This window comes from Patella vulgata, chromosome 1, assembly GCF_932274485.2.
Source record: "Patella vulgata chromosome 1, xgPatVulg1.2, whole genome shotgun sequence".
In the NCBI taxonomy this organism is placed as follows: Eukaryota; Metazoa; Mollusca; class Gastropoda; family Patellidae; genus Patella; species Patella vulgata.
In genome coordinates this window covers 70,260,081-70,285,783 of record NC_065879.2, presented here as the reverse complement: position 1 = coordinate 70,285,783, position 25,703 = coordinate 70,260,081, and the positions used below count along the sequence as shown (strand labels likewise).

At 35.1% G+C, this 25,703-nt stretch overlaps 1 protein-coding gene across 5 annotated transcripts; it reads left to right on the top strand.

Moving 5' to 3' along the window:
- Window positions 1-880: 880 nt before the first annotated feature.
- LOC126827434 (mucin-5AC) lies at window positions 881-25,703 on the top strand. 5 transcript variants are annotated; one of them, XM_050556793.2, is made up of 13 exons: window positions 881-1,070; window positions 1,307-1,508; window positions 2,875-3,732; window positions 3,981-4,115; window positions 4,368-4,499; window positions 5,681-5,851; window positions 6,616-6,791; window positions 7,115-7,329; window positions 7,730-7,957; window positions 8,126-8,232; window positions 8,499-8,874; window positions 9,354-9,403; window positions 9,758-10,906. In XM_050556793.2, the coding sequence occupies exons 1-13, from the start codon at window positions 1,011-1,013 to the stop codon at window positions 9,829-9,831; spliced, it is 2,784 nt and encodes a 927-aa protein (XP_050412750.1). In that variant the 5' UTR covers window positions 881-1,010; the 3' UTR covers window positions 9,832-10,906. The 5 variants fall into 5 exon arrangements, with proteins under 5 accessions (XP_050412750.1, XP_055957217.1, XP_050412810.1 ...); XM_056101242.1 differs by lacking the exons at window positions 2,875-3,732; window positions 3,981-4,115; window positions 4,368-4,499; ... (6 more) ...; window positions 9,354-9,403; window positions 9,758-10,906 and adding exons at window positions 18,258-18,542; window positions 18,992-19,126; window positions 19,928-20,059; ... (6 more) ...; window positions 25,106-25,155; window positions 25,536-25,703 and having other exon boundaries at window positions 885-1,070; XM_050556853.2 differs by lacking the exons at window positions 3,981-4,115; window positions 4,368-4,499; window positions 5,681-5,851; ... (5 more) ...; window positions 9,354-9,403; window positions 9,758-10,906 and adding exons at window positions 18,992-19,126; window positions 19,928-20,059; window positions 20,701-20,871; ... (5 more) ...; window positions 25,106-25,155; window positions 25,536-25,703 and having other exon boundaries at window positions 885-1,070.

The window sequence follows — 25,703 nt, the reverse complement described above, 5'->3', positions numbered from 1 at the left end:
TTAATCAAATGTTAATCAAGTGTACAATTTTACGTGCGTTATAAGCTATGGAATATTTTCAAACCTCCATCCTGTCGCCCTTTTGTACGCCACGGGTCGGTCTGTAGGCGCCATTAACATTGCACTGTGTAAATAATATCTTATTTCAATTGAAATAGCTTTATTAAACGTCCGCGTCCACCGAAGTGATATCGCTGACATATATCTGAATATATAGGGCACCAGAAGAGAAAATGTTAAGAATCATCAAATCGATGACTGTAGCTGAAAGATGGGTCCTCTGGGATTTGCCGTAATAATAAGAATAATAAGATCATTTAGTTTTAATTTTGTTTGAAAGTAGTATAAGATAAATACTTCAGTTGAAGAGGGTCTGAAATAGTTGAAAAATGTTTTGCTCTGAAATGGATATTCTTAGAGATTTTCATTGTTTGTAAGATGATAAACCTGGCTGCCATAGATATTAGATCATTAATATTTTTTTAAAATAATTATCAGTTTGTATGTCTCCGTCTCTCTTGAAGCGTTATAAAGCCAGTATGGTTGTATACCAGTTTATGGCTAGTACCCCTACTGTCCCACATAGTGGTATATAAAAAGAACATCTATATTATTATGATAAATATGTGTATACTTATATTTGATATAACAGTACCTATATTATTGTACCCGTTCATTTATTCCCGTTACATTCCATCCGCCATAGATACAACAACGTCGTTACTGTGTAACTTCTTTATTGTAACGTAACAATACTCACTAGACATTGGCCAACATTTCATTGTATTCTTTTGTGTGGACACACAAACATGGCTGATAATAGAAGTCATGTGTTGTACGTCAGCAGTATATGTGTTTACGTCAACTGAAAGAAAATCTAAAGTCATATATTTATAAATAAGAAATATAAATGGCGTGTCAATATTTCATAAGAAGATTGCAAGAAATTGAAAACATAAACTGATTAATTGCTTATCATGTTTTAAATTCGTTTTTGTCGAAGTTCTAAAATGTCGCGATTGTTTTTGTCAGTTTTTGTGGTGTGTTTCACCGGTGTGAATCTACAATGTGTAAGTATAAAACATCTAGTAACAATTCTTGGAGATTTAAAAAATATCACAAGAACTAATTAGAGGCCTTTTAAACTATATATGACGCCCTTGGGTGTTCCCATAGCGTAAATAGCGACACAACTGCTGACTGTAGTTATACCTACATAATGTAGGACTTTATTTTGACTTCAATGTAATATTTTTATTTAATCAAAATTTATATCTGACGTTTCCTAATTTGCTATATATTTCAGTATGTTCAACCTAAGATACAGGATGGGTTTTCTGTGGATAATCTACATGAGGGTGAGAATCAGATCAAACAGTTGACGTGTATAACTTGTACATGCAATGGAGATCCTATAGCACATTATGTTGTCGAATTGGTCAGCATCAACTTCCCCACCTACTGTAGACGATGTTTCTCCATCTATAACCTTACTAATGTTATTATAGGTAGGTCACATCTTATCATTTAACCTATGTTTCATTGCTTCATATTGTATCATACTGTATCATATTGTAGCATGTAATATGTCTTTAAATGATACTGAAAACATTAAATGTTTATGGAAACATTAAATGTTTATGGAAACATTAAATGTTTATGAAAACATTAAATGGTTATGAAAAACATTAAATGATAAATGATTATGAAAACATTTAAAGATAAATGATTATGAAAACATCAAATGATAAATGACAATGTAAACATTAAATGATAAATGACAATGAAAACATTAAATGATTATGAAAAAATTTAAAAATATTGATAACATGAAATGATATATAATGATAACATTAAATGATACTGGTAACATTAGATGATAATAATAACATTAAATGATAATGGTAACATTAAATGATAATGGTAACATTAAATGATAATAATAACATTAAACATGCGTTATGCAAGAGCTGAATCTGCCTACTGCGGGTCTTTCGTTGGGCCTGAAATGTTATCTTAATTATTAATAGACATTTATTAACTTATTCAGACCATAAATAACTCTCGATACCATCGCTAGTCATCGATATTTAGCGGATTGGAATACATATTTCGAAAAATAATTAAATGTAAAAATGGATAATCGAGACTGTTTTTTTTATCGTACCGACTTTAGTAATGATGATTGAGGCTAGCCTAAAATTCAAAAACTAATATCTCGGTTCAGAATGGAGCAATTTGACTGACTGAAATTTTCAGCATATTCCTTTTACGTTATCTATTTTTTAACTATTAAATCGAGAACTGTCAACTCTTTATCTAATCTCCCATAATGCTGCTTTAAATGATAATGATAACAGTAAATGATAATGATAACAGTAAATGATAACTGATTACATTAAATGATAAATGTTAACATTAAATGATAATATTAACATTAAATGATAATGAAAACATTAAATGATAATGAAAACATTCAAAGTTAATGAAAACATTAATTGATAAATTATAATGAATACATTAAATGGCAATGAAAACATGAAATGATAATTGAAACATTAAATGACAATGAAACCGCTACGTGGTAATGAAAACATTAAATGATAATGTAAACATTAAATGATAATGAAAACATTAAATGATAATGAAAGCATAAAATGAACATTCATCATTATCTAATAATGAAAACATTAAATGTATCAAGCCATGATAATGTGTCATTAAATTGTAATGTGTTAGTAAATAATGTACAATTTAATCGTCCATTTTAATTATCAGCTTCATAATCGACACGAACATCAGAAAAAATGAAATGAATATAACGTTTAGTTTTGAACCAGGCTAGTTTCATTTTAAGATTTGATTCTTTTCAAGGGTCCCCGCCAAATTACTGTCTTTATTACGTTCCTGGTGTTATACCTATATCTTATAGAAGAGGATCAGTGTTCGATATGACAGTTCGATGTACCGTGGAAAATACAGCTACAACACCCATGCCAACAACGCCCCCTACGCCAAATCCGATACCAGTCCCAGTCCCAGTACCGGTACCATCTCTTCCTGAATGTACAGTATTAACTACGGCATCGTTGGGTGCGACAACAATGGTGTCTGAAATGCTAACACCAACACCAGTTACGACCATAGATCCGACGGTTGCAGACACTACAACGACAGCAGCTGCAGGCACTACAGTGACAGCAGCTGCGGGCACTACAGCGACAGCAGCTGCGGGCACAACAACGACAGTAGTGGCAGGCACAACAGCGACAGTAGTGGCAGGCACTACGGTGACAGCAGTGGCGGGCACTACGGCAACTGCAGCGGTGGGCACAACAGCGACAATAACGGCAGACACTACAGCGACAGCAGCGTCGGGCCCTACAACGACAGCAGCGGCGGACACTACAACGACAGCAGCGGCGGACACTACAACGACAGCAGCAACAGACACTACAACTACAACAGCTGCAGATACTACAGTTATAGCTTCCACGATGTCACCTCCGGTGCCGTCAGCTACGAGCTCCATAATGGCGGCAGCTGTGAGTTCTTCAGTACTCTGTACGAACCCAAGCTCAGCTACCCAACTCACTACAACTTCGGTTACAACAGCACCAGTCATAGTCACCACACCGACACCAGGTACCATACCACCATTCCTTACAGCTGAGGGTAGGATCCAGGTTCGGGTTATTCCGAACAGACCTCCAGTATTTAATCCACTTGCAGGTAAGAACTAACCATGGATCCTTAATTCGACATTTGCCCCATAGTATTTCCTTATTGTTTTGAATGTATGTTATAAAAACATCGGAGTATAGAGCATTGGAGTTGGGTGGGTTTACTTCTAGAAGGTCCATTTATAATACGTAATTTCTGTTTAACACCTTTTATCACTTCAGGTAAGGTTTGTGGTACTTTCGTTTTATTTCTGTACAATTTAATATACATCATAAAAGTTAAATGAACCTTTTCAGTAAGTATAACAAAGAATGCCATTGGAGTAAATGATGGGGGTATAGTTTATACAGTTCCTGTAACTGACCCAGAAGGTGATCCAATCTATTTCACCATGAGTGTTGATCCACGGACTACAAACTTCTATATTGATGGTAAGATTTGTATTAATGGTATGCAGTCACAGAATTGTCTTTTACGTTATTTGTTATACAACCCATAATCATGTGTAAATCTACTAATGCAAACATGTAATATTGAATGTATTCTACGAGATCAAACTATTTGATAGATGTCTTCGGGGTCTTTTGAGGTTATGTGTATCTATAGCGAAGAGTATATCTGAATATCTACACTGAAGAGTTAGTGAAAATTACTTTGTCCATAGTATATTCTCTCTGTGACAGGCAGTGGTAATATCAGAGCAGTGAAGACCTTAAGATCTGAATGTTCAGCCGCCGTTTATACGTTTAGTATCAATGCTACTGATAATCTCCACGATCCTGTTGGTCCACATGTAGCTACTGTTCGTCTGTCTGGTAAGTAAAGTAGTTGTTTTATAGCTGGTCTTTATGTAAATTTGTGTATATTATATTATATAGGGTTAACATTAATGTTCTGTTTATAAATACTATACAAGATGATATATCTTGCTTTTAACAGCAGGTGTCAAGAATTATTTTGCGTACATTTCCAATGTGCGCTCTGGATACCGGTTTATTCTGCTACTGAAAGGTCGAAAAAACCAGATGAGTTTGGTGACCGAATGGTCTAATGCATGGGTTTTAAATCATAAGATTTGCCATTAAACATACATTATGCAAGAGCTAAATCAGTCTATTGCAGGTCTTTCTTTAGGCCTGAAATGTTATCTTAATTATTAATAAGACATTGATTAACTTACCCAGACCATAATCAACTCTAGATGGCATCGCTAGCCTGTGATCTTAAGTGGATTGTGAGCCGATTTACTGCATAACTTTCCTTCTCAATTAAACGATTAAATGGATAATCGAGACTATGCTGTTTATCGTACTGACTTTAGTAAAGATGACCGAGGCTAGGCAGTAATTTCATTCGCTTAGTTCTCGGTTCATACTGGATCAATTTGAATGAAATTTTTAGCAAATTGCCTTTACGTTATCTAGTTTTTAATTATTATAGTGAGAACTGCCAACTCGTTATCGAATCTCCCATAATGTATCTTTAAGTCAAATGGCGTGGGGTTGATCCCACACTTTTACGCCTCTGATTTCGTGGGTCCCACCACTTTCTACAGTTTCCTATCTCGAGTCACGGCGAGTCAGTCACTGAGTAAAGCGCTAGCACAATAACCAGGAGGTCCAAGGTTCCATACCAGGGTTCGCTGAGAATTTTCCACGAGATTTTCCGGCGTTGTTTTCTCTTGTTAGTAGTATAGGGCAGGGGGTCTGGCCTGTAGTCGTTCTGATGGGACGAAAATCCGATGTCCCGTGTATACCCTTTAAAGTTGGAATTCTATTAAAAGAAGGTGGGAACACCATAGCACGATGAAATGGAGTATGGTCATCTTTATTAGCCGGATTGCAATAGGAAAGTAAAACGTTAAACACGTTTCATTTCCAGTTTTCTGCCACTGCAAGCCAATAACTGACATAATGATATACCGTATATTGGTTCCGAAATGAAACCCAATTTCTTTCTTTCTCTACATGTTTCTGCGTTTATTTTTTTCTATTAGGCACCAGTACCGCTCCTACGGCTCGAGGTCTAAACCAAGAATTCTTTTACAAGGAAACACTTCGAGTTCCCACCTTCATAGTTAAATGGTCCGCCAGTAGTGATACGAAGAAAACGGTCCTTAGTTACAACCCAACCAGTGCCAGAACCAGATTCCGGGAAGTTGCAACGAGTAAGTAACACCTAGAAGTGCTTTTAACCATTTTCATATTACATTTTACATCTGCTTTTGTAATGTTATTTGTGATATTTTCGTATTATATTATCAAAGCAATTTTAAAATGTATGTAGGTCTACTTCGTTCTCAAAACAATTTCAAAATGCTATTTCTCAAAATGTATTAAGTTATGAAATGAATTCATACACAAAAATGAATAGGGTGTTAAATAAAGCATGTACAATTCAGAACCGTACTCATACATCCATTACGTCATACTAATTGCATCATTTGGCTTGAGTAACCAATCACTATAATTAATTACGTCATATTTGACCAATTAGATAATTGAAGGTCCAAAACCCAAAGCTACAAGACGATCACAAGACTTCTAAGATATGTAGTAAGAAAAGATGCATAAGTCATACGCCGGGTGTGGCGACCGGTTTTAGTTTGTTGTCCGCTCTTCAGGTCTGACGAAAGACCCTTGGTACTACAATCATCATCTCCGGTTTTGCTCAGTTGTTCTTAAAACACACTTTCACCTTGCTCTAGTCGTGAAGGTAGTGGATTGGGGAGGACCTCACAGTAGAATAGCCTGGGGTATCTCTTCATCTAAATCCGGCACTCAGCCTATGCACCAAAAAAGGCCATTTGAACCTGTCTAATATTATAAAAAGTATTACTTAATTATGGACGACTGACACGCGGAGACATGTCATGCTTAACTTTAAGGCATATAAAGTTTTGTTTAATGTTATATTTGTTTGTATTTATAGCATTGAGAACTTCCCAAGAAATGGATTTCGAGACATTTCCAAGAATCAACATCACGTTTACCTTCAGTAATGACAACTGTCAATCTAAATATTATATACTGATTAGAATCGGTGATGAGAATGATAAACCTGTTCTCGGTCCAGCAGAACAAAGTTTAAAGGTTGATGAAGGACAGGTGGGTATTTTCAATACAGCTGATCTAATAGAAACATGCGTTGCCACGCATCGGAATATTCACGGACCTTTAGCTTTGTCATCCCTGCAATCATAATAGCTTGTTACAGATATATTCAAACAATTTTGTTTAAAAAGAAAATCAATAACAATTATTTAGCAATTATTGGCGAATGAAATAAAATAAACAAAATAAAAATTGTAAAAAGGAATTAAAAGATGATTTTAGTCTTTCGTGCGTCTAAAAGATTTGTCAAAGTTATTACAGGCTATGAATGTTAATAAAAATGTTTAAAATTATACTCATGTTTGATATTTTTCAAGGTTTTCGCCCAACCGAACTATATAATCACTGATGGAGACTTCAATGACCGTCATACTTTCAGTTTCTTTAGAGACCGAACTGGGGGGTATAACATTGATCCTTTCACTGGAGCTATATCACATCCTACAGGTGTAATTATTGATAAAATAAGAGAAATGGAAGTCAGTTTTCAAGTTGTTGTTACTGATGAAAAGAATTCAGCTGAATCTAACAAGTAAGTAACCGTTTTCAGTTCAATACTGATGATCTCCAAAAATGCATATTGATCAATCCTTAGAGATTAAATCTTTCGACTGCAAGGATAAACTTTGAATCCTGCATTAAAAAGTACTCCAAGCAGTCATATTATCATTTACCTTGTACTTGATAACGGTAAGAGGATACTTGTTGAAACGTTGCTAGTGACTGTTATCCATAAAGCTGTGTTTGTGTTATTTCAATAAAAAGGTATCTTGTTGTTTGAAAAGTATAAGTATATTTGTCATTAAGCAGCTTAGTTATAACGTCGTTGTGATTACTTAAGTTTGCGGTATGCAATTTTAATTAAAATATTATTCGCGTTGATGCATAATGAGATCATGTTTATAGTTAATCATACATCTTTTTCCGTTCAGGATTCTTGTCAAGTTACTAATACAGGATATCAACAATCATGCTCCTGAGTTTATGGTAAAGTCCTTCACTAGAACAGCTACAGCATGTGATCTACCTCAGCAACTTGATATAAAGCTAGAGTTCTTTGATTCTGACTCCTCACAGAATGGTAATGCCGATATTTCAATCATTCCCGTCACTTCCGGTCCTCTTACTGTGACACCTGATGGGACTGTTTACATGACAACGTAAGTAAAGATGGCGTTTTTATTTACAGTGTAATCAAAGAGTTCGTTTATATGTTTTTGTTCATAAAGGGTTGCAATTACCGATACAATTATAAAATAGGCAATTTTCAATTTTTACCTAATTTAAATAGGTATTTTAACATTTATTGATATTTATTTATATTTCAGGAATATTAAAGCAGGAGAGTCTTATATTGTACAGGCCTATGCTAAAGATCATGGTACCAATCCTGGTTCATTGACCAGCATCGTTCCTGTTACCATTACTTTAATTGGTGAGTTGAGATACAATATAGGGGTAAGGTATAAAACAAATTGGGTTTACCGTCCGTATGATACAAATATTTTAGACCCTTATGTCTCTTTAAAACGGTTACATCGAGTTCATAACTGATAGATCTGTACTTCCCATTGGAAATGCTTGAACCATGACCCCTAGTGCAATGGACAATCGTTCCATTCGCCCGTATGGATTCTTGGGGGTTCAACATGCCCATAAAATATCATTTAATTAAATGTGAGTTATGGATGAATATTGCAGGCAAACCTTGTCCTACACCAGCACCCACACTCGCACCTATACCCACAACTGCAGCTCCTAGCTCTGGTGGATCAGGAACGGCCGGAACTGGTGGATCTAGTGGAAGCATCAACATAAATCAACAGAGTTCCTCAAATATTAACACCAACAGTGGTGGAAGTTCCAACAGTGGTGCTTCTGCCTCGGCATCATCAACAACAACTGGAGATGCCACTGACTCCACAGCAGCAGTAGTTTTGGGAATTATCTTAGCTTTGGTTCTCCTAGCTGGACTACTTTACCTTTTGTATAGATTCTGTCTTCCTAAATACTTCCCTGACGCTCATTATAGAATTTCAAATGCATTTAACAGCTGCAGTGAGCGTTGCTGTCCCAGGTTAGTTAGTAAAGGCGATTACGATTACTTTGGTTGATTATAGTTTGCTATCAATGTTTGCTATCAATATTTAATATAGTGCCGTCTTCCTTAAAGAGCAATCAGAATAAAAGTCCATCAATTCAAATTTGTGCAAGGTGGACTTCACTCAGTGAACTTTCTAGAGAAAATAGAGTTCCCGTAGGAAGATAATATCAGGCATTTCGAAAGGGTAAACATACTCTGCCTTGTATATGCATTAGTGTATCCAATTAAAGAAACGGTCGGTTGAAAGCATGCTTTCGCACATGTTGCTTATTAGTGTTGAAAATTGTCTAAATTGTGAACGAGGATTCCATATTGACATTACTCATAGCACGATGTATGGCGTATCAGCATCTTTATTAGCCATTCCTTGATATATTGTATCTTTATTACTTTTCGTCGTAGCAGAACAGTAGGTCGTTAAACCACATTAATTTCATATATTATTTTTTCAGAAAATATAATTTCACTGAACCAAGAGGACATGATGACTTCTTTAAAAACGGTTAGTTTCCATCAATATATTGTAACCTGGAAACAAGTTCATTTCTTAGTTGCTTTCCCGAGTCAACACATCAATGGCATCCGCATATATTTGATTATCCTTTTGCTGTTGGATTACTGTTGGACCCGAGATCAGAGTGTCACTTTTTACTCTTATTGTCCTTGGTCACGTCAGTGTCAAATGTGCTACCTAACACCGTTTCAACTTTGCATAAGAGCATCATCTAGTACCTCGGCGTCTGTATAGGGACTAAATCTTCGATTAAATCTTCCATAAACAAAATGAGCACCTTGTTCACGTTTATCAGCAGACAGGGACCCGTATCACCACCTCTGTCTTATTCTTTTTTTTCAGATTTTAACAACAAAAGTAACAAGAATGTGAACCTCAGGAACAGCCGGCCACAGCCTTATCAATATCCATTATAAAAATAATAGATTTAACAAAAATAGAAACACAATAGAAAATTTAGCAAAAACAAATTCACTTTGATGACATTAAAAAAATATTCCTGGTTTCCTTTTTTTTAGTTTCAACAGCATTTACTTTTTTTATATATAGTTTTAATACTTCTACTCCCTTTCAGATATTTTTACTCCTGCATTTAATTCAAAAATGGTTTGTATAAGCCATTTTAAGTATCGTTATATATATTTAATGATTAAATAATTAAGTTGTTATTAATTCTGCACCATCGTTTTCCTTATGAACATGCTAAAAATTGATAATCATATCGATTAAAGGTTTTTCTAAATTTCCAGTTAAATAAAACGTATAGCTCACTTTTTGTTGATCATCTAACATGTTGAAGAGTGAAGAGTAAAATAAAACTTCAGTGTTACACAGTTTCATATTTTATTCGATATCTAGTATTAAAATATTCAGTTTTGTGTAGTCAGATTCAACCGGAGAAGAAAAACGTAATTAGTACGCACTGTCGGTTTGTTTATTTCTGCACATACCGACATAACCAATGACTGTACTTTGGATTGTGAATTGCTAAACCTATCTTAATACAAGATCATTTTTTTTAAAATAACATAATTTAAAAAGTTCGGAAGAGCTGAAGTTCCCCTTTAATGTTTCGATTATATCAAATGTTTTAATATTTGTATGTCACTTGTAGGCATTTATGACATTATCTGTTTCATTACGTAATGTACATTATATACAATAAGTATATTGTGTTTTATTTTTATATGATCATTATCTTCTCTTTCTACCTCAAATTATCGAAGTGTATCATTTAATCTTATCACCTTATTTTGTTTAAATCTTTACTGTCGTTATGCACAAAATTAATTATTTTATTGCATATTTTTACTATTCCAAATTTATAAATTTTATAATTCTTTAATACTTTTATCACGCTCGCAATTGTTACAGGGTCTTATTTAAATAACTTTTAAATAAAGTTCATTGATGCTCATTCGTGTCATGTATTTATAGCATGTAATTATGTTTGTATTATTCATTGTGCCAAATAAACTAGTTATGTAGACATATTTTTGTTAGTATTTATAAAACAAATCATGTTCAATATTTGCATGGGGTAAGAATTTGCAGCATAAAGTCTTTAACAAGTCCCAAAATATAGGGTTTGTAAACTCAAGTATCTTATATCAGTTTCACAACCAAAACGTCATGATTATTACAGTAAGTCATCTGGAGCTAAGGACACGATACTGTTTGATGGGGATGCATTTAAGATACGTAGACTTTTAGAAATATTATGATTAAGATGTATTAATGACTACAAATTATTCCGTCTTGGTGCTTCTTATAGGTGACAAAATTCAAATAGAGCAAATGGAAATTTAAACGATGCCACTTTAAGGTTTGGACAAGATGGAAATCTGAAATCGCGTGCCAGAATTTATTCGAGCGCCATTTGTAATGACGCGACTCGATGAATGAGGCTAAACATACCCTACATGAAAAACTACCGGTGTAGACTGAAATAACCAGACCGCCATTCAATTTGATCTCTTCTCATATTTCGCCGAACATAACAGATCAAAAATTACAGTAAAAACAGAAACGTTTGAATGAAAATCAGTTTATATACATTCATATTACATTATTATATGCGTTGCGACCCATTTGAGTCCATTTCTAAGTGCCAAAGAATAGAGATTTAGCTCCTTTAAATCTTTATTGTAATATCTATACGCGAGCCATTTGTAATTACTTCCGCATTGACTTTTTGGGGGGGATGTTTTGTTTTGGAGACGTCTTTTCATGCCACATAGCGGTGTTCCAATGTTCTATCCCCGAGTTGGCCGTAAGAGTTCATCGGGAATAACTGACAAGGGTTCCCACTTGTCAGTGATGCAGAACAGGGGGCCTGGCAAGGGACAGCGTATAGTCGTTCGTATGGAACGAAAGACAGGGGTTCTGTGTACACATTGGCGTGCACATAAAAGATTGATATAAGAGTAAGCCGTAGCTCCGCTGTCCGGGCAAAATTTCCTTCATATGACACTTATGGCGTATGTTCGTCTTCATTTACAAAATCAGAGCAGAACAGGGGGACGTTAATTAAACCTCATTTCATTTCAGTTTCATTTCATTTCCTTTAAAGTACATAGTTCAATATATAATATAGGCCTACCAAAACAAGCTAACGGGATAATATTGATGAACTACTCTTAAATATCACTGTGTAATTGTCGCGACCCCCCCCCCTCTCCCTTTAGCTTAACTATAAAGCAAGCAACAACATTTGGAAGTTTATTCAGACACAGTATTGCATAAATGTCCCCGTATTATTATTACGTAAATTAAATTACCTCTGTATAAAGCGGTCTATTGGTGTTACTAAAGCATTATTGTATAAATGCCCCCGTATTAATATTGTATAAATTAAATTACCATTGTATAAAGAGGCCTATTGGTGTTACTAAGGCAAGCCATAACAATTCAGATCTATGCAGTTTTCTTTTAAACTGCACAACAAAGCATAAGTTTTACTTCCCTTCAAGCTATATTCTGACGTCAAGTATCAACATTTCAAAATGGCGAGATGTATGAAGGTTATTAACGAAGATGTAAATTAACGTAAATGAAACGGAGTACTTTTATTTTTTAAACATGAAGATTTCATTTCTCTGGTTAATGTTGTTCTGGTTGAATTTGTCTGGCGTTAATCCTCAATGTGTAAGTAATTAATTTATAATTAAAATGTAAAAAAATAGACTCTACCATGATGGTCTGCCATTTTATAGTCATTATAAATTGATACCTAAGGATATAACAAAAGCTATTTATTTTATTTTTTATCTTTAGATTTCTCTATGAGAGTCAACCACTGACTTTTAGGGAAACGAAAACTTTCTGTTACTTTTTTAGGAAGGGATTACCATTATTGATTCATTAAAGAGCTAATCCCGATAAGTTTTGGGAGAATAAAACTACTTAATTTTGTGTAAAAATCTCTTAAAATCCCCTACCTAAGGACCTGCCAGTCTTCATCTGGAGATGGAACCGGTGTCCCAAGCTGCATTATGCGGTGTCTGGATAAAACTAGACTTTTATTTTATAAAAATAATATGTAGGTGAAATTTACCTTAAGGAACGGGGATCGATTATCAGGTCACCCAACGAAAAAATTGACCCGGAATCTTAAACGGGTTACGTGTCCGGATAAGCAGTTTTTACGTTCACGTCCAAACGACTCAGTATTTTGAGCTAGGATTTTCAGACAAGGTAAATACAAAATTCCTCCATATTTTGGCGCTTAAATTTCATACGTACTCCGCCTTTTATTTTTAAGACTATGAACAAACACTCTTTAAGTTCAGATATCCGATTACTATGCGTTATGTTGGTAATGTATATTACGGACCAGGCTATGCCAGTGCGGACTTGGTATGTTAATTCGATTATTGATCTGGTAAGCTCCACACAACTCAATCGAGACATTTTGAAGTTAGTAGAGAAACCCGTCTGTCTATACGTCTTTAAATTTGTTGTTAGTTTAACCTGTCACATATTAAAACGAAAGTCGGTTATAGTTAAAAATTGGCCTGCTGTGAAGTCTTTAATAAAAAAAATGATAAGGTGTTTATCTCGATTTCATACGATTGATTTTTCCGGATGACAATCTGTTATCGTTCCAATTTAAAGTCCACATGTAAAGCCGGGGCTGGGATATATAACCAATCATTTTTTCCATTCAGATTAACCCAACTGAGTATTTTTATACGGACCTAAATCAAGGAGACTTAGCTCCTTTAATCTAATTCATATGATCACTTTTAATCTTAATTAAAGATGCATTTTGTAAGAGCTAAAGCTGCCTATTGCAGGTCTTTCTTTGGCATCAAATGTTATATGAATTATTTTTTAGACATTTATTTACATGGCAAGCCCATAATCAACCCCCTAAAGCATCGGGTGGCCAAGAGTTAAAAGGATTTGAACACCCGCAAGATTTAAACATTTAGCATTATATGTATTATGAAGATTTAGTATCAGAAGTGAAGTACCATTGCTACGATAATAAACGATCTGAATAAATTTCAATAAATATTCATTTTTCTTTATCTATTTTTGAACTATTATAGCAAGAACCTTGAAGAGTTCATGTCTTTATTCTGAACCATTCTTGCTACCTATTTCAGTGTGTTCAACCTAAGATACAGGATGCGTTCTCTGTGGATAATCTACACGAGAGTGAGAATCAGATGAAACAGTTGACGTGTATAACTTGTACATGTAATGGAGATCCTATGGCACATTATGTTGTCGAATTGGTCAGCATCAACTACCCCACCTACTGTAGACAATGTTTCTCCATCTATAACCTTACTGGTATTATTAAAGGTAGGTCACATGTTACCACCAAGATGATGTGTCATTGCTTGCTTCATACTGTATCATTTACTCATAATGTAGCATGTAATATGTCTTTAATATTTATGAAAATATTAAATGTTTATGAAAGCATTAAATGGTTGTGAAAACCATTAAATAAAATCGAAAACATTAAATGATAAATAATTATGAAAACATTAAATTATCATGAAAACATTCAATGTTTATGAAAACATTCAATGAATATGAAAACATTCAATGATAAATGATAATGAAAATATAAAATGATAGAAGATTATGAAAACATTAAAGATACATTATATAAGATTTAGATAAAGGGCTAGCCATTCTTGCTATAATAGTTCGAACATAAATAATGTAAAATGAATAATTTGAAAATTCCATTCAAATAACTCTATTGGGAGCGAAGATATTAGCCTTTGGAGGTTTGACAAGAGGTGTGCAAAAATTTCAACCACCATACTGGTTGTTCGAAGCTAAGTCTCGCTCCTCCATTTTTAGCTTAAATCAAAATATGGCTGAACTGTTCTAATCTATTTAATATCGGAGAAATCCGATGCGATCAAGTGTTGATTATGGTACGGATAAGTTAATTAATGTCTAATTAATAATTTAGAACACACTTCATGCCTAAAGTAAGACCTGCAATAGGCAGATTTAGCTCTTGCATAATGTATGTTTAAATGTTAATGAAAATATTAATTAATGTTAATGATAACATTAAATGATAGTGATAACATTAAATGATAATAATAATAACATAAATGATAATGATAACATTAAATGATAATGATAACATTAAATGCTAATGATAACATTAAATGATAATGATAACATCAAATGATAACGAAAACATTAAATGGTAAATGATTTTGTAAACATTAAATTATATAATGAAAAATTAATTAATGATAATGATAATGATAAAATTAAATGATAATGATAAAATTAAAGGATAAAATAAAATGATAATGATAAAATTAAATGATAATGATAAAATTAAATGATAATAACATTTAATGATAATAATAACATTACATGATGATGATAACATTACATGATATTGATGATAATCATAATGATACCGCGAAATCTAAAAGAGTGTCCTTCTTTGGAAAGTTTTAAGAAGACTTTAAAAGCATATCTATTTCAAACAACATTCTGCAAATAACATTTTTATTATGTGTTTATTTAATTTAATTTATGTGTGTGTGTGTATGTGTGTGTGTGTGTGTGGGTGTGTGTGTGTGTGGGTGTGTGGGTGTGGGTATGTGTGTGTGTGGGTGTGTGAGTGTGTATATGTTACAGTCAATCTGTGTAATCAGTTATTTCGCGTAATGACTAAACGAATCAGTCATTTCGCGAAGAGCCTGTGAGCACAAGGCAATACGTGTAATGACTGAAAATTCCAGACATTACTCGAAATGACTAAAATTCCTACCCTTTTTTTTACACATAATGCCTGATTGTAGATTTTACAAATCAGGCAATATGTGTAACACGTAAAATTACAACATAACCTTTAAAAAAAACCATTTAATATTGGTTTTGAGTTTTTATTTCGCTTTTCTTGGCAGTAGGTCTGTAGAATGGTTGTTTTTATTGGAATTTAATGAACTTATAGGCTTAAATCCTGCCCTTTCAATAACCCGTTTTTAGTTTAATGGATGGTCCCATTGCCGTTTTAACAGATGAATGATGTGATTTCAATCTGAAGGAATCACTATAGCACCCGGAGAAAATACTACTCACTGATTTAATTACCCGGCCTTTAGGGGACCATTAATGATTGGTAAAATCTTTGTTCTAATGGTCTTTGTATTTAAGTGAAATTATGTTAATTCTTTATGCATGTATCAACAATTATTTTCACTGACAATATTAATTAAATTTAATCTTCTTTCAGGGTGTTGTGTATCTAAAAACTTGATAAAATCATTGTCAATACTTCAAAACAAGTTATCCATTAATCATTGTGTTTAATTTCAGAAAGAGTGGTCTATGGCATATTGGATGTTGTCATTAGCATTACCCTTATCAACCTTGATCACTCTCAATAATTACATTACTTTAATTAAGTTGGGTTTCCTTTAAGGTAATTAGAAGGGTGTCTCTGGTTGGTCAGCATTAACCACGTATTGTTGTTTACATGGATATATTGTCTTGTTATAATTTATATTTTTTCATTGCTTTATAATGATTAGAGAAACCTAGTCGAACGGATGCAAAGTGAGGATGATTTATTGTTCGCATTTTCCAATCTGCAAGACTCAACCACCAATCTTGACCCGTCACAAACTACCAGTCAGGAACCGTCACAAACCACCAGTCTGGAACTGTCACACACTATCAGTCAGGATCCGACGCAAACTACCAGCCAGGAACTGTCACAAGCTACCAGCCAGGAACTGTCACAAGCTACCAGTCCGGAACCGACACTAACTACCAGTCCGGAACCGTCACAAGCTACCAGTCCGGAACCGACACTAACTACCAGTCAGAAACCGACCCAAACTACCCGTCTGGATTTTGACTTTGAACCTCCAGCCAGCCCAATTGAACAGGGGAATAGTCCCTCCGATTTGCAAAACATCCTATGCGAAAGAAATGGTGCCAGCTCTGCTCAGATGATACAAGCTCAGCGATGGTCAAGAGGAGTCGAGTGGAACTAGCCACTGGCCAGGTGGGAGACAACGCAGCTGTACCCATCCCTCTAGTGGATAGAGGTCGTGGTGATCCACGTAATATTCTGGGAATAATTATCGACCGCGATGAGAATAACATGTACACCATTTGTGTGAAAGCAGGAATTCTAAAAGGGAAGTTTTCACGCAATCAGTTTGATTTGTGTCCCCAACAGTTACTTACTGAATCTGATGTAGACCTTACAAAGACGGTAACACTTCGCCAGGCTGTACATAAAGAATCCAGCTGCGGTGGACAGGGGTATGTCCGGTGCAATTGTGCAGGTTCCAAGAGATGCGGGACGAATAGATGCAAATGCTTCAAAATGAAAATCAAATGCTCCAGCCGCTGTCATAGCAGCCTGTTCTGCAAAAACAAGTGACTTGAGTGATGAACCAGTCGGCATTTTTTTTAAAAAGTAATTTTACAGTAAGACTTTTGTGATGAAATTAATATTTCATTTCAACGAATTAATATTTCGTTTCAGTAAATTAATATTTTGTTTAAAAGAATTAATATTTCGTTATAATTAATATTCTGCTATGTATGATTTAACGTTGGATGTGAAGTCAATAAATGTTATACAGTGACTTTTTGTGGTTTGACAGTCCTTCAGTCATTTCGCGTAATGTCTGCCCATGATGTTTAGTCATTTCGTGTAATGTCTGGAATTTTCAGTCATTACACGTATTGCCTTGTGCTCACAGGCTCTTCGCGAAATGACTGATTCGTTTAGTCATTACATGAAATGACTGATTTCACAAATTGACTGTAACATATATATATATAGTTCATGTAAAGCGCCATTGAATACATCAAGTATGTAATAATGAGCGCTATATCAAATGTAATAAACATAAACAAACATAAAATTAAATAATAATGATAAAATTAAATGAAAATAACATTAAATGATAATGATTATTACATTAAATGATAAATGATAACATTAAATGATAATAAAAACATTCAAAGGTAATGAAAGCATTAAATAATAATTGCAAACATTAAATGATAAATAATAATGAATGCATTAAATGGCAACATATGAAATGATAATGAATACATTAAATATGCAATAAAACCTCTACCTGGTTATGAAAGATTAAATGATAAAGTAAATATTAAATAGAACTGCATCATTAATGAAAACATTAAATTATCACGCTATGATAATGTGTCATTAAATTGTAATGTGTTAGTAAGTAATGTACCATTTAATCATCCATTTGAATTATCAGTGCATATTCGACACGAACATCACAATAAATGAAATGAAAATAACGTTTAGTTTTAAACAAGGCTGGTTTCATTTTATGATTTTTTTAAGGATCTCCGCCAAATTACTGTCTTTATTACGTTCCTGGTGTTATACCTATATCTTATAGAAGAGGATCAGTGTTCGATATGACAGTTCGATGTACCGTGGAAAATACGGCTACTACACCCATGCCAACAACGCCCCCTACGCCAAATCCGATACCAGTACCAGTGCCAGTACCAGTTATAGTCACCACATCGACACCAGGTAACATACCATCATTCCTTACAGCTGAGGGTAGGATCCAGGTTCGGGTTATCCCGAACAAACCTCCAGTATTTAACCCACTTGCAGGTAAGAATGAGCGACAGAGAGAGAGAGAGAGAGAGAGAGACAGACAGACAGACAGACAGACAGACAGACAGTTTAACGTCCACTCAACACAAACTAGGTCATTTCGGGACCAACCCTATGGATCAATATTAATTCAATAATTCTCTTGTGCGTAGGGATCTTTAGCAGTGGGAGGAAACCGGAGGACCCGGGGAAAACCTACGAGGTTGCACAGGCGACGCAACTCCTTATCACGTACAACTGGGAAATCGAAACCACGCAAGCTGACTCAATGACAGACTTTATGATTGAACCGGCACGCGCTAACCATTCGGTCGTCCAACAACCGTAATAATACGCAATCTCTGGTATAAAAGCTATCATCATCCCTTCATGTAAAGTTGTGATACCTTTGTTTTTATTTATGTACAATTAAATATACATCATAAAAGTTTAATGAACCTTTTCAGCAAGTATAACAAAGAATGCCCTTGGAGTAAATGATGGGGGTATAGTTTATACAGTTCCAGTAATCGACCCAGAAGGTGATCCAATCAATTTCACCATGAGTGTTGATCCACGGAATACAAACTTCTATATTGATGGTAAGATTTGTATTAATGGTATGCAGTCACAGAAATGTCTTTTACATCTGGGGTTACATCTTAAAGAATGGGTAGTGATTAAGTGTATCTCAACCGAAGAGTCTGTGAAGTCTATTATTGGGTATCTGAAGGGTCAGATCACTTGGGATTACATCTCAAAGAATCGGTAGTGCTTAAGTGTATCTATACCGAAGAGTCTGTGAAGTCTATTATTGAGTATATATACTGAAGGGTCAGATCACTTGGGATTATTGTGTATCAATACTGACGAGTCAGTGAAAATTACTTAAAGGAGCTAAATCGCTAATATTTAGGACCTACAAATTAACGTATATAATAATGTAATATGAATGTAAATAATCTGATTTACATTCAATCGTTTCCGTTTTTACTCTCTCAAAGCAGTTATGCTCGGCAAAATACGCCAGAAGTCTCAATCGAATGGCAATCTCTAGCGTCTGGTTATTCCAGTCTACACCGATAGTATTTATTGCGCATGCTCTCCAGATAAGAATTTGGGGTTACCATTTGACATGACTTGTGGAATATGTCTAACCTCGTTCTTCGAGTCGCTTGCTAAAAATTTCGTTGAAACGCATTATGATACACGATTCGTGTACCAATCGTAAAATGTTTATTTTGTCTTAAATATTGGATATCAGAAGCCCATCTTTTCCCGGTAAGATCACAACATCAGTGTTGATTTAAATTGACAAATAATTCGTGTTTTAAATGTCGATGGTTTTGGATGATATTGAGTTAAGAGACTTAGCTACTTTAAGTATATTCTTTCTGTTACAGGCAGTGGTAATATCAGAGCAGTGAAGACGTTAAGATCAGAATGTTCAGCCGCCGTTTATACGTTTAGCATTTATGCTACTGATAATCTCCATGATCCTGTTGGTCCACATGTAGCTACAGTTCGTCTGTCTGGTAAGTAAAGTAGTTGTTTTGTAGCTCGTCTTTCATGTAAATTCGTGTATATTATCATAGTATATAGTGTTAACATTAATGTTTTGTTTTTAATGCTGTACAAGAAATATTTTGCACACCGGTTTATTGTGCCATTGACAGGACGACAAAAGCAGATCAGTTGGGTGGTAGAATGATCTAATGCGTGATAGTCTCTATCATTAACTCAAATGTCGTGGGGTTGATTCCACAGTTTTGCATCTCTGATCTCGTGCGTGAATCATTCGGTGAGTAAGGGGCTGATACACTAATCAGGGGACCCAAGGCTCTTTATCGGTGTTTGCGGAGAATTTCCCACGGGATTTTCAGTCTGATTTTCCCTTGTCAATAATGTAGGACGGAATCCCGATATCCCTTGCGCACCCTTAAAGATGGGAATTCTGTTAAAAGAAGGCGGGAACACCATATCACGATGAAATGGCGTATTCCCGTCTTTATTGGCCGGGTTAGTGCAGGAAAGTAAAACACATTTCATTTCCAGCTCTCTTGTATTGCAAGCGAATAATTGGTGTAAACATACACCATATTATTGGTTCCAAAATGAAACCCAATTTCTTTTCTCTCTTTCTCTAAATATCTCTGCTTTTAAATTTTTCTATAAGGCACTAGTACCGCTCCCACTGTTCGAGGACTAAACCAAGAATTCTTTTACAAGGAAACGCTTCGAGTTCCGACCTTCATAGTTAAATGGTCCGCCAGTAGTGATACGAAGAACACAGACCCTCATTTCAATCCAATCAGTGCCCAAACCAGATTCTTAATAGTCGCATCGAGTAAGTATCACCCAAAAGATTTAATAAAGTACTTTTAACCCTTTCCATATTAAATTTGATATCTTTGGTCTAGTTTCATTCAAAACAATTTTAAAATGCTAAATAATTTTCGCAAAATAATTTTAAAATGCTATGTAAGTCTACTTCTTTCTCAAAATCTACTTGAATTATGAAATGATAGTCACGAGAACTTGTATTTTTTGGTGATGCCAATAAGAATTAGACGGGATTCACATTGGAAGACTAACCAACTAGGTCCTCCAAATAATAATGTCCTCTTGTTATTATGAATTTATACACAAAAATGAATCGCGTGTTAAATAAAGTATGTATATTTCAGAAAAGAATTCATACATGCATTACGTCAGGATTTTGTCACAGTTCAGTTGTCATATTATATGTTATATACTCTTTAAAAAAAAAGTAGGGGATATTCAGAAACAATACAAAACTGCGGAAATGCACTGCTGCTTTTATTAGAGGTAACCATTGTATGTTAATAACAGGCCAGTTGCCTACACGTGAACATAAACAGTTCATATGGGCGGCTTATCTGACGGCCCCATTTCACTCCCAAAGAGATACACCGTCAAAAGTGAAAATCGACGTTATTGATTTTTGTCTTAATAATGAGTAATTGCTCCATCAATCCTCAGACATTCAGCAATTCGGCGTGGCATGCTCCTAATCAACCGTCCAATCACGATTTGGGGCAATCTGGCCCACTCCTCTTCCAGTGCCACGGCCAATTCTGGCAGTTTTGTCGGTTTTCGTTGACGTCGACGAACACGTCTCCCGATCAATTAAACGTAACACACTAAAGCAAAGATACGCTAAACAGTAAATATTATGCAAGAACCGATAGGAATGCTAAGATGGATAGATAAACAAGCACGTGGTAGTTTTCATCAATCCTTCCTTGAAGTGTCAAATATGAAAATGAACCCCTTCCACGTGTATGGCGCTATTGCGTGTCGCATGTGCAGCTCAGTGGTTCTGTTCAGGCGATAAGTTCGTCATCTGTGAACATACTCCTCTCAAAGCATGTCAAGTGTCCATGACTATTTATCATATCACAACCTGCATTGGTATTTGCATTCAATATTCCCTTCTTTTTTTTTGAAGAGTATAGTTGATCTCTCTCAGGGTAGGATCCATAGTATCGATCTGTGTGTTTGTATTTACAGCTTTGAGAACGTCTCAAGAAATGGATTTCGAGACATTCCCAAGAATCAACATCACGTTTATCTTCAGTAATGATAACTGTCAATCTAAATATTATATACTGATTAGAATCGGTGATGAGAATGATAAACCTGTTCTCGGTCCAGCAGAACAAAGTTTAAAGGTGAATGAAGGACAGGTGGGTATTTTCTATACAGCTGATCTAATAGAAACATAGGTTGCCACGCATCGAAATATTCACTCACCATTATCAATCATAATAGCTTGTTACAGATATATTGAAACAATACAAGTTTTTAAAAAGAAAATGAATAACCTTTCGTGCGTCTAAAAGATTTGCCATATGTATTATACCCATGTTTGATATTGTTCCAGGTTTTCGCCCAACCGAACTATATAATCACTGATGAAGACTTCAATGACCGTCATACTTTCAGTTTCTTTAGAGACCGAACTGGGGGATATAACATTGATCCTTTCACTGGAGCAATATCACATCCTACAGGTGTAATTATTGATAAAATAAGACAAATGGAAGTCAGTTTTCAAGTTGTTGTTACTGATGAAAAGGGTTTAGCTGAATCTAACAAGTAAGAAACCGTTTTCAGTTCAATACTGCTGATATCCAAAAATGCATATTGATCAATCCGTAGAGATTAAATCTTTTGACTGCTAGGATAAACTTTGTGGCCTGCATTAAAAAGTACGCCAAGTGAGAGAGAGAAAAAAGGGGTTTAACGTCCACTCGACACAAAGTAGATCATAATGGGACTAACATATGGTTCAATTTAATTTCAATAATTCGCTTGCGCGTAGGGGTCTTTAGCAGTGTGAGGAAACCGGGGGACCAGGAGAAAACCAACGAGGTTGGACAGGCGATCCTACTCCTTACCACGTACGACCGGGGAATCGAAACCACGCCAGTTGACTCAATGACAGACCTTATGACACGCGTTAACCATTCAGCCATCCAACCCCGCTAAACAAAAAGTACACCAAACAGTCATAAAAAGGGATCTTGTTGTTTGAGAAGTGGTATATTTGTCATTAAGCTTACGTTATAACGTCCTTGAGATTAGATCCGTTTTCGGTATGAAATTAATATTATTCATATTTGTGTTGATGCACCATGAGTTTAAGCTTTTAGTTAATCTACATCTTTTTCCATTCAGGATTCTGGTCAAGCTACTAATACAGGATATCAACAATCATGCTCCTGAGTTTATAGTAAAGTCCTTCACTAGAACAGCTACAGCTTGTGATCTACCTAAGCAACTTGATATAAAGCTAGAGTACTTTGATTCTGACTCCTCACAGAATGGTAATGCCGAAATTTCAACCATTCCCGTCACTTCCGGTCCTCTTAATGTGACACCTGATGGCACTGTTTACATGACTACGTAAGTAAATATGACGTTTTTATTTGCAATATAATTACATAGTTCGTTTAGATTGTTTTGTTCATAAACGGTTGCAATTACCGATACACCTAATGTTAATGTTTCTCAAGGCTGCACTATTCGCGTAATCCTTGTCACGTTTTCATAAATACGTTAAACTTCTTTAATTCAGATAAAAATCAAGAATATAATTCCGTTAATTGGATTTGTTTTTCGATTTGTTCTATACTATGAACTTTATGTTTCGAAAGACAGATTACCCCCTTACAAAATAGATTAAATTATAAAATAGGCAATGTAAAATTCTTACCTAATTTAAATAGGTGTTTTAACATTTATTGATATTTATTTATATTTCAGGAATATTAAAGCAGGGGAGTCTTATATTGTACAGGCTTATGCTAAAGATCATGGTACCAATCCTGGTTCATTGACCAGCATCGTTCCCGTTACCATTACTTTAATTGGTGAGTTGGGATACAATATAGGTATAAGGTATAAAACAAATTGGGTTTACCGCCCCTATAATACAACTATTTTAGAACCTTGAGTCTCTTTATTACGACGATTTTGCCCTGTCACACCCAACAGTGACATCAACTTCGAACCCAAGGCTTGCATAACTGATAGACCTGTATTTCGTATCGGAAATGCTTGCGACATGACCCGTAGTGCAATGGACAATCGTTCCACTCGCTCCTATGGTTTCGCGGAGGTTCAGCATGCCCATAAAATATCAGTGTTAATTAAATGTGTGTTATGGATGAATATCGCAGGTAAACCTTGTCCAACACCAGCACCTACACTAGCACCTATACCCACAACTGCAGCTCCTAGCTCTGGTGGATCAGGAAAGAGTGGAACTGGTGAATCTAGTGGAAGCACCATCATAAATAAACAGAGTTCCTCAAATATTAACACCAACAATGGTGGAAATTCCAACAGTGGTGCTTCTGCCTCAGCATCATCAACAACAACTGGGGATACCACTGACTCCACAGCATCTGTAGTTTTGGGAATCATCTTAGGTCTGGTTCTCCTTGCTGGAATACTGTACCTTTTGTATAGGTTCTGTCTTCCTAAGTACTTCCCTGACGCTCATTATAGAATTTCAAATGCATTTAACAGCTGCAGTGAGCGTTGCTGCCCCAGGTGAGTTTGTAAATCCGATTACTTTGGTTGATGATAGTTTGCCATCAATATAATATAGTATCGTCTCCCTTAAAGTGCAATCAAAATAAAGTCCATCAATTCAAATTGACGAATTTGTGTAAATATGGACGTCACCGGGTAAACTTTCTAGAATAAATAGCGTTCCTGTGGGAAGGTAATATCAGGAATTTCGAAATACTCTGTCTTGTATATGCTTTAATATATCTAATTAAAGAAACGGTTGATTGAAAGCATGCTTTCAGATCTGTTGCTTTTGAGTGTTGAAAATTGTTTAACTTGAGAAGGGGGATACCAACTGAAATGTGCATTGGCCTACGCGTAAAAGAACACTCGTTGTAATTCATTTGTTGTCAGGTAGGTGCAGAAAAGTTGAGTGTTAAACCGCATTTCATTCATTCATACTTTGTATATTTATTACTTTTCGTCGTAACAGAACAGTAGGGCGTTAAACCCTATTTCATTTATTACTTTTTCAGAAAATATAATTTCACTGAACCAAGAGCACAGGATGACTTCTTTAAAAACGGTTAGTTTTCATCAATATATTACAACCCCGAAACAAGTTCATATCTTGGTTGCTTTGGTAAGATCAATAACAACTGGGATTTGACTATGTCTTTATAATAATTTTCTCTAACCCGGGTCCACACATCAATGCCATCCACGCATATTTGATTACCCTTCTGCAGTTGGATTGCTGTTGGACCAGGGATCAGAGTGTCATTTTCTTAAAACAAAAGTTGCACAAGAGCATCACCAGGTACCCGGGAGTCTGTGTAGTAAACTCTTTAATCGAAAGGGACTTGTAACATCCATTAACTTCCTTAAACAAAATGAACACATTGTGCACGCTTATCAGAAAACAAAGACTCGCATCACCACAGGTGCCTTATTCTTTTGTTTCAGATTTCAAAAACAAGAGTTACAAGAATGTAAACCACGGGAACACCCGACCACAGCCTTATCAATATCCATTATAAAAATAACAGATTTAACAAAAATAGAAACACAATAGAAAATAGAAAATTTTGCAAAAACAAATTCACTTGGACAACATTAAAAATTATTCTGGTT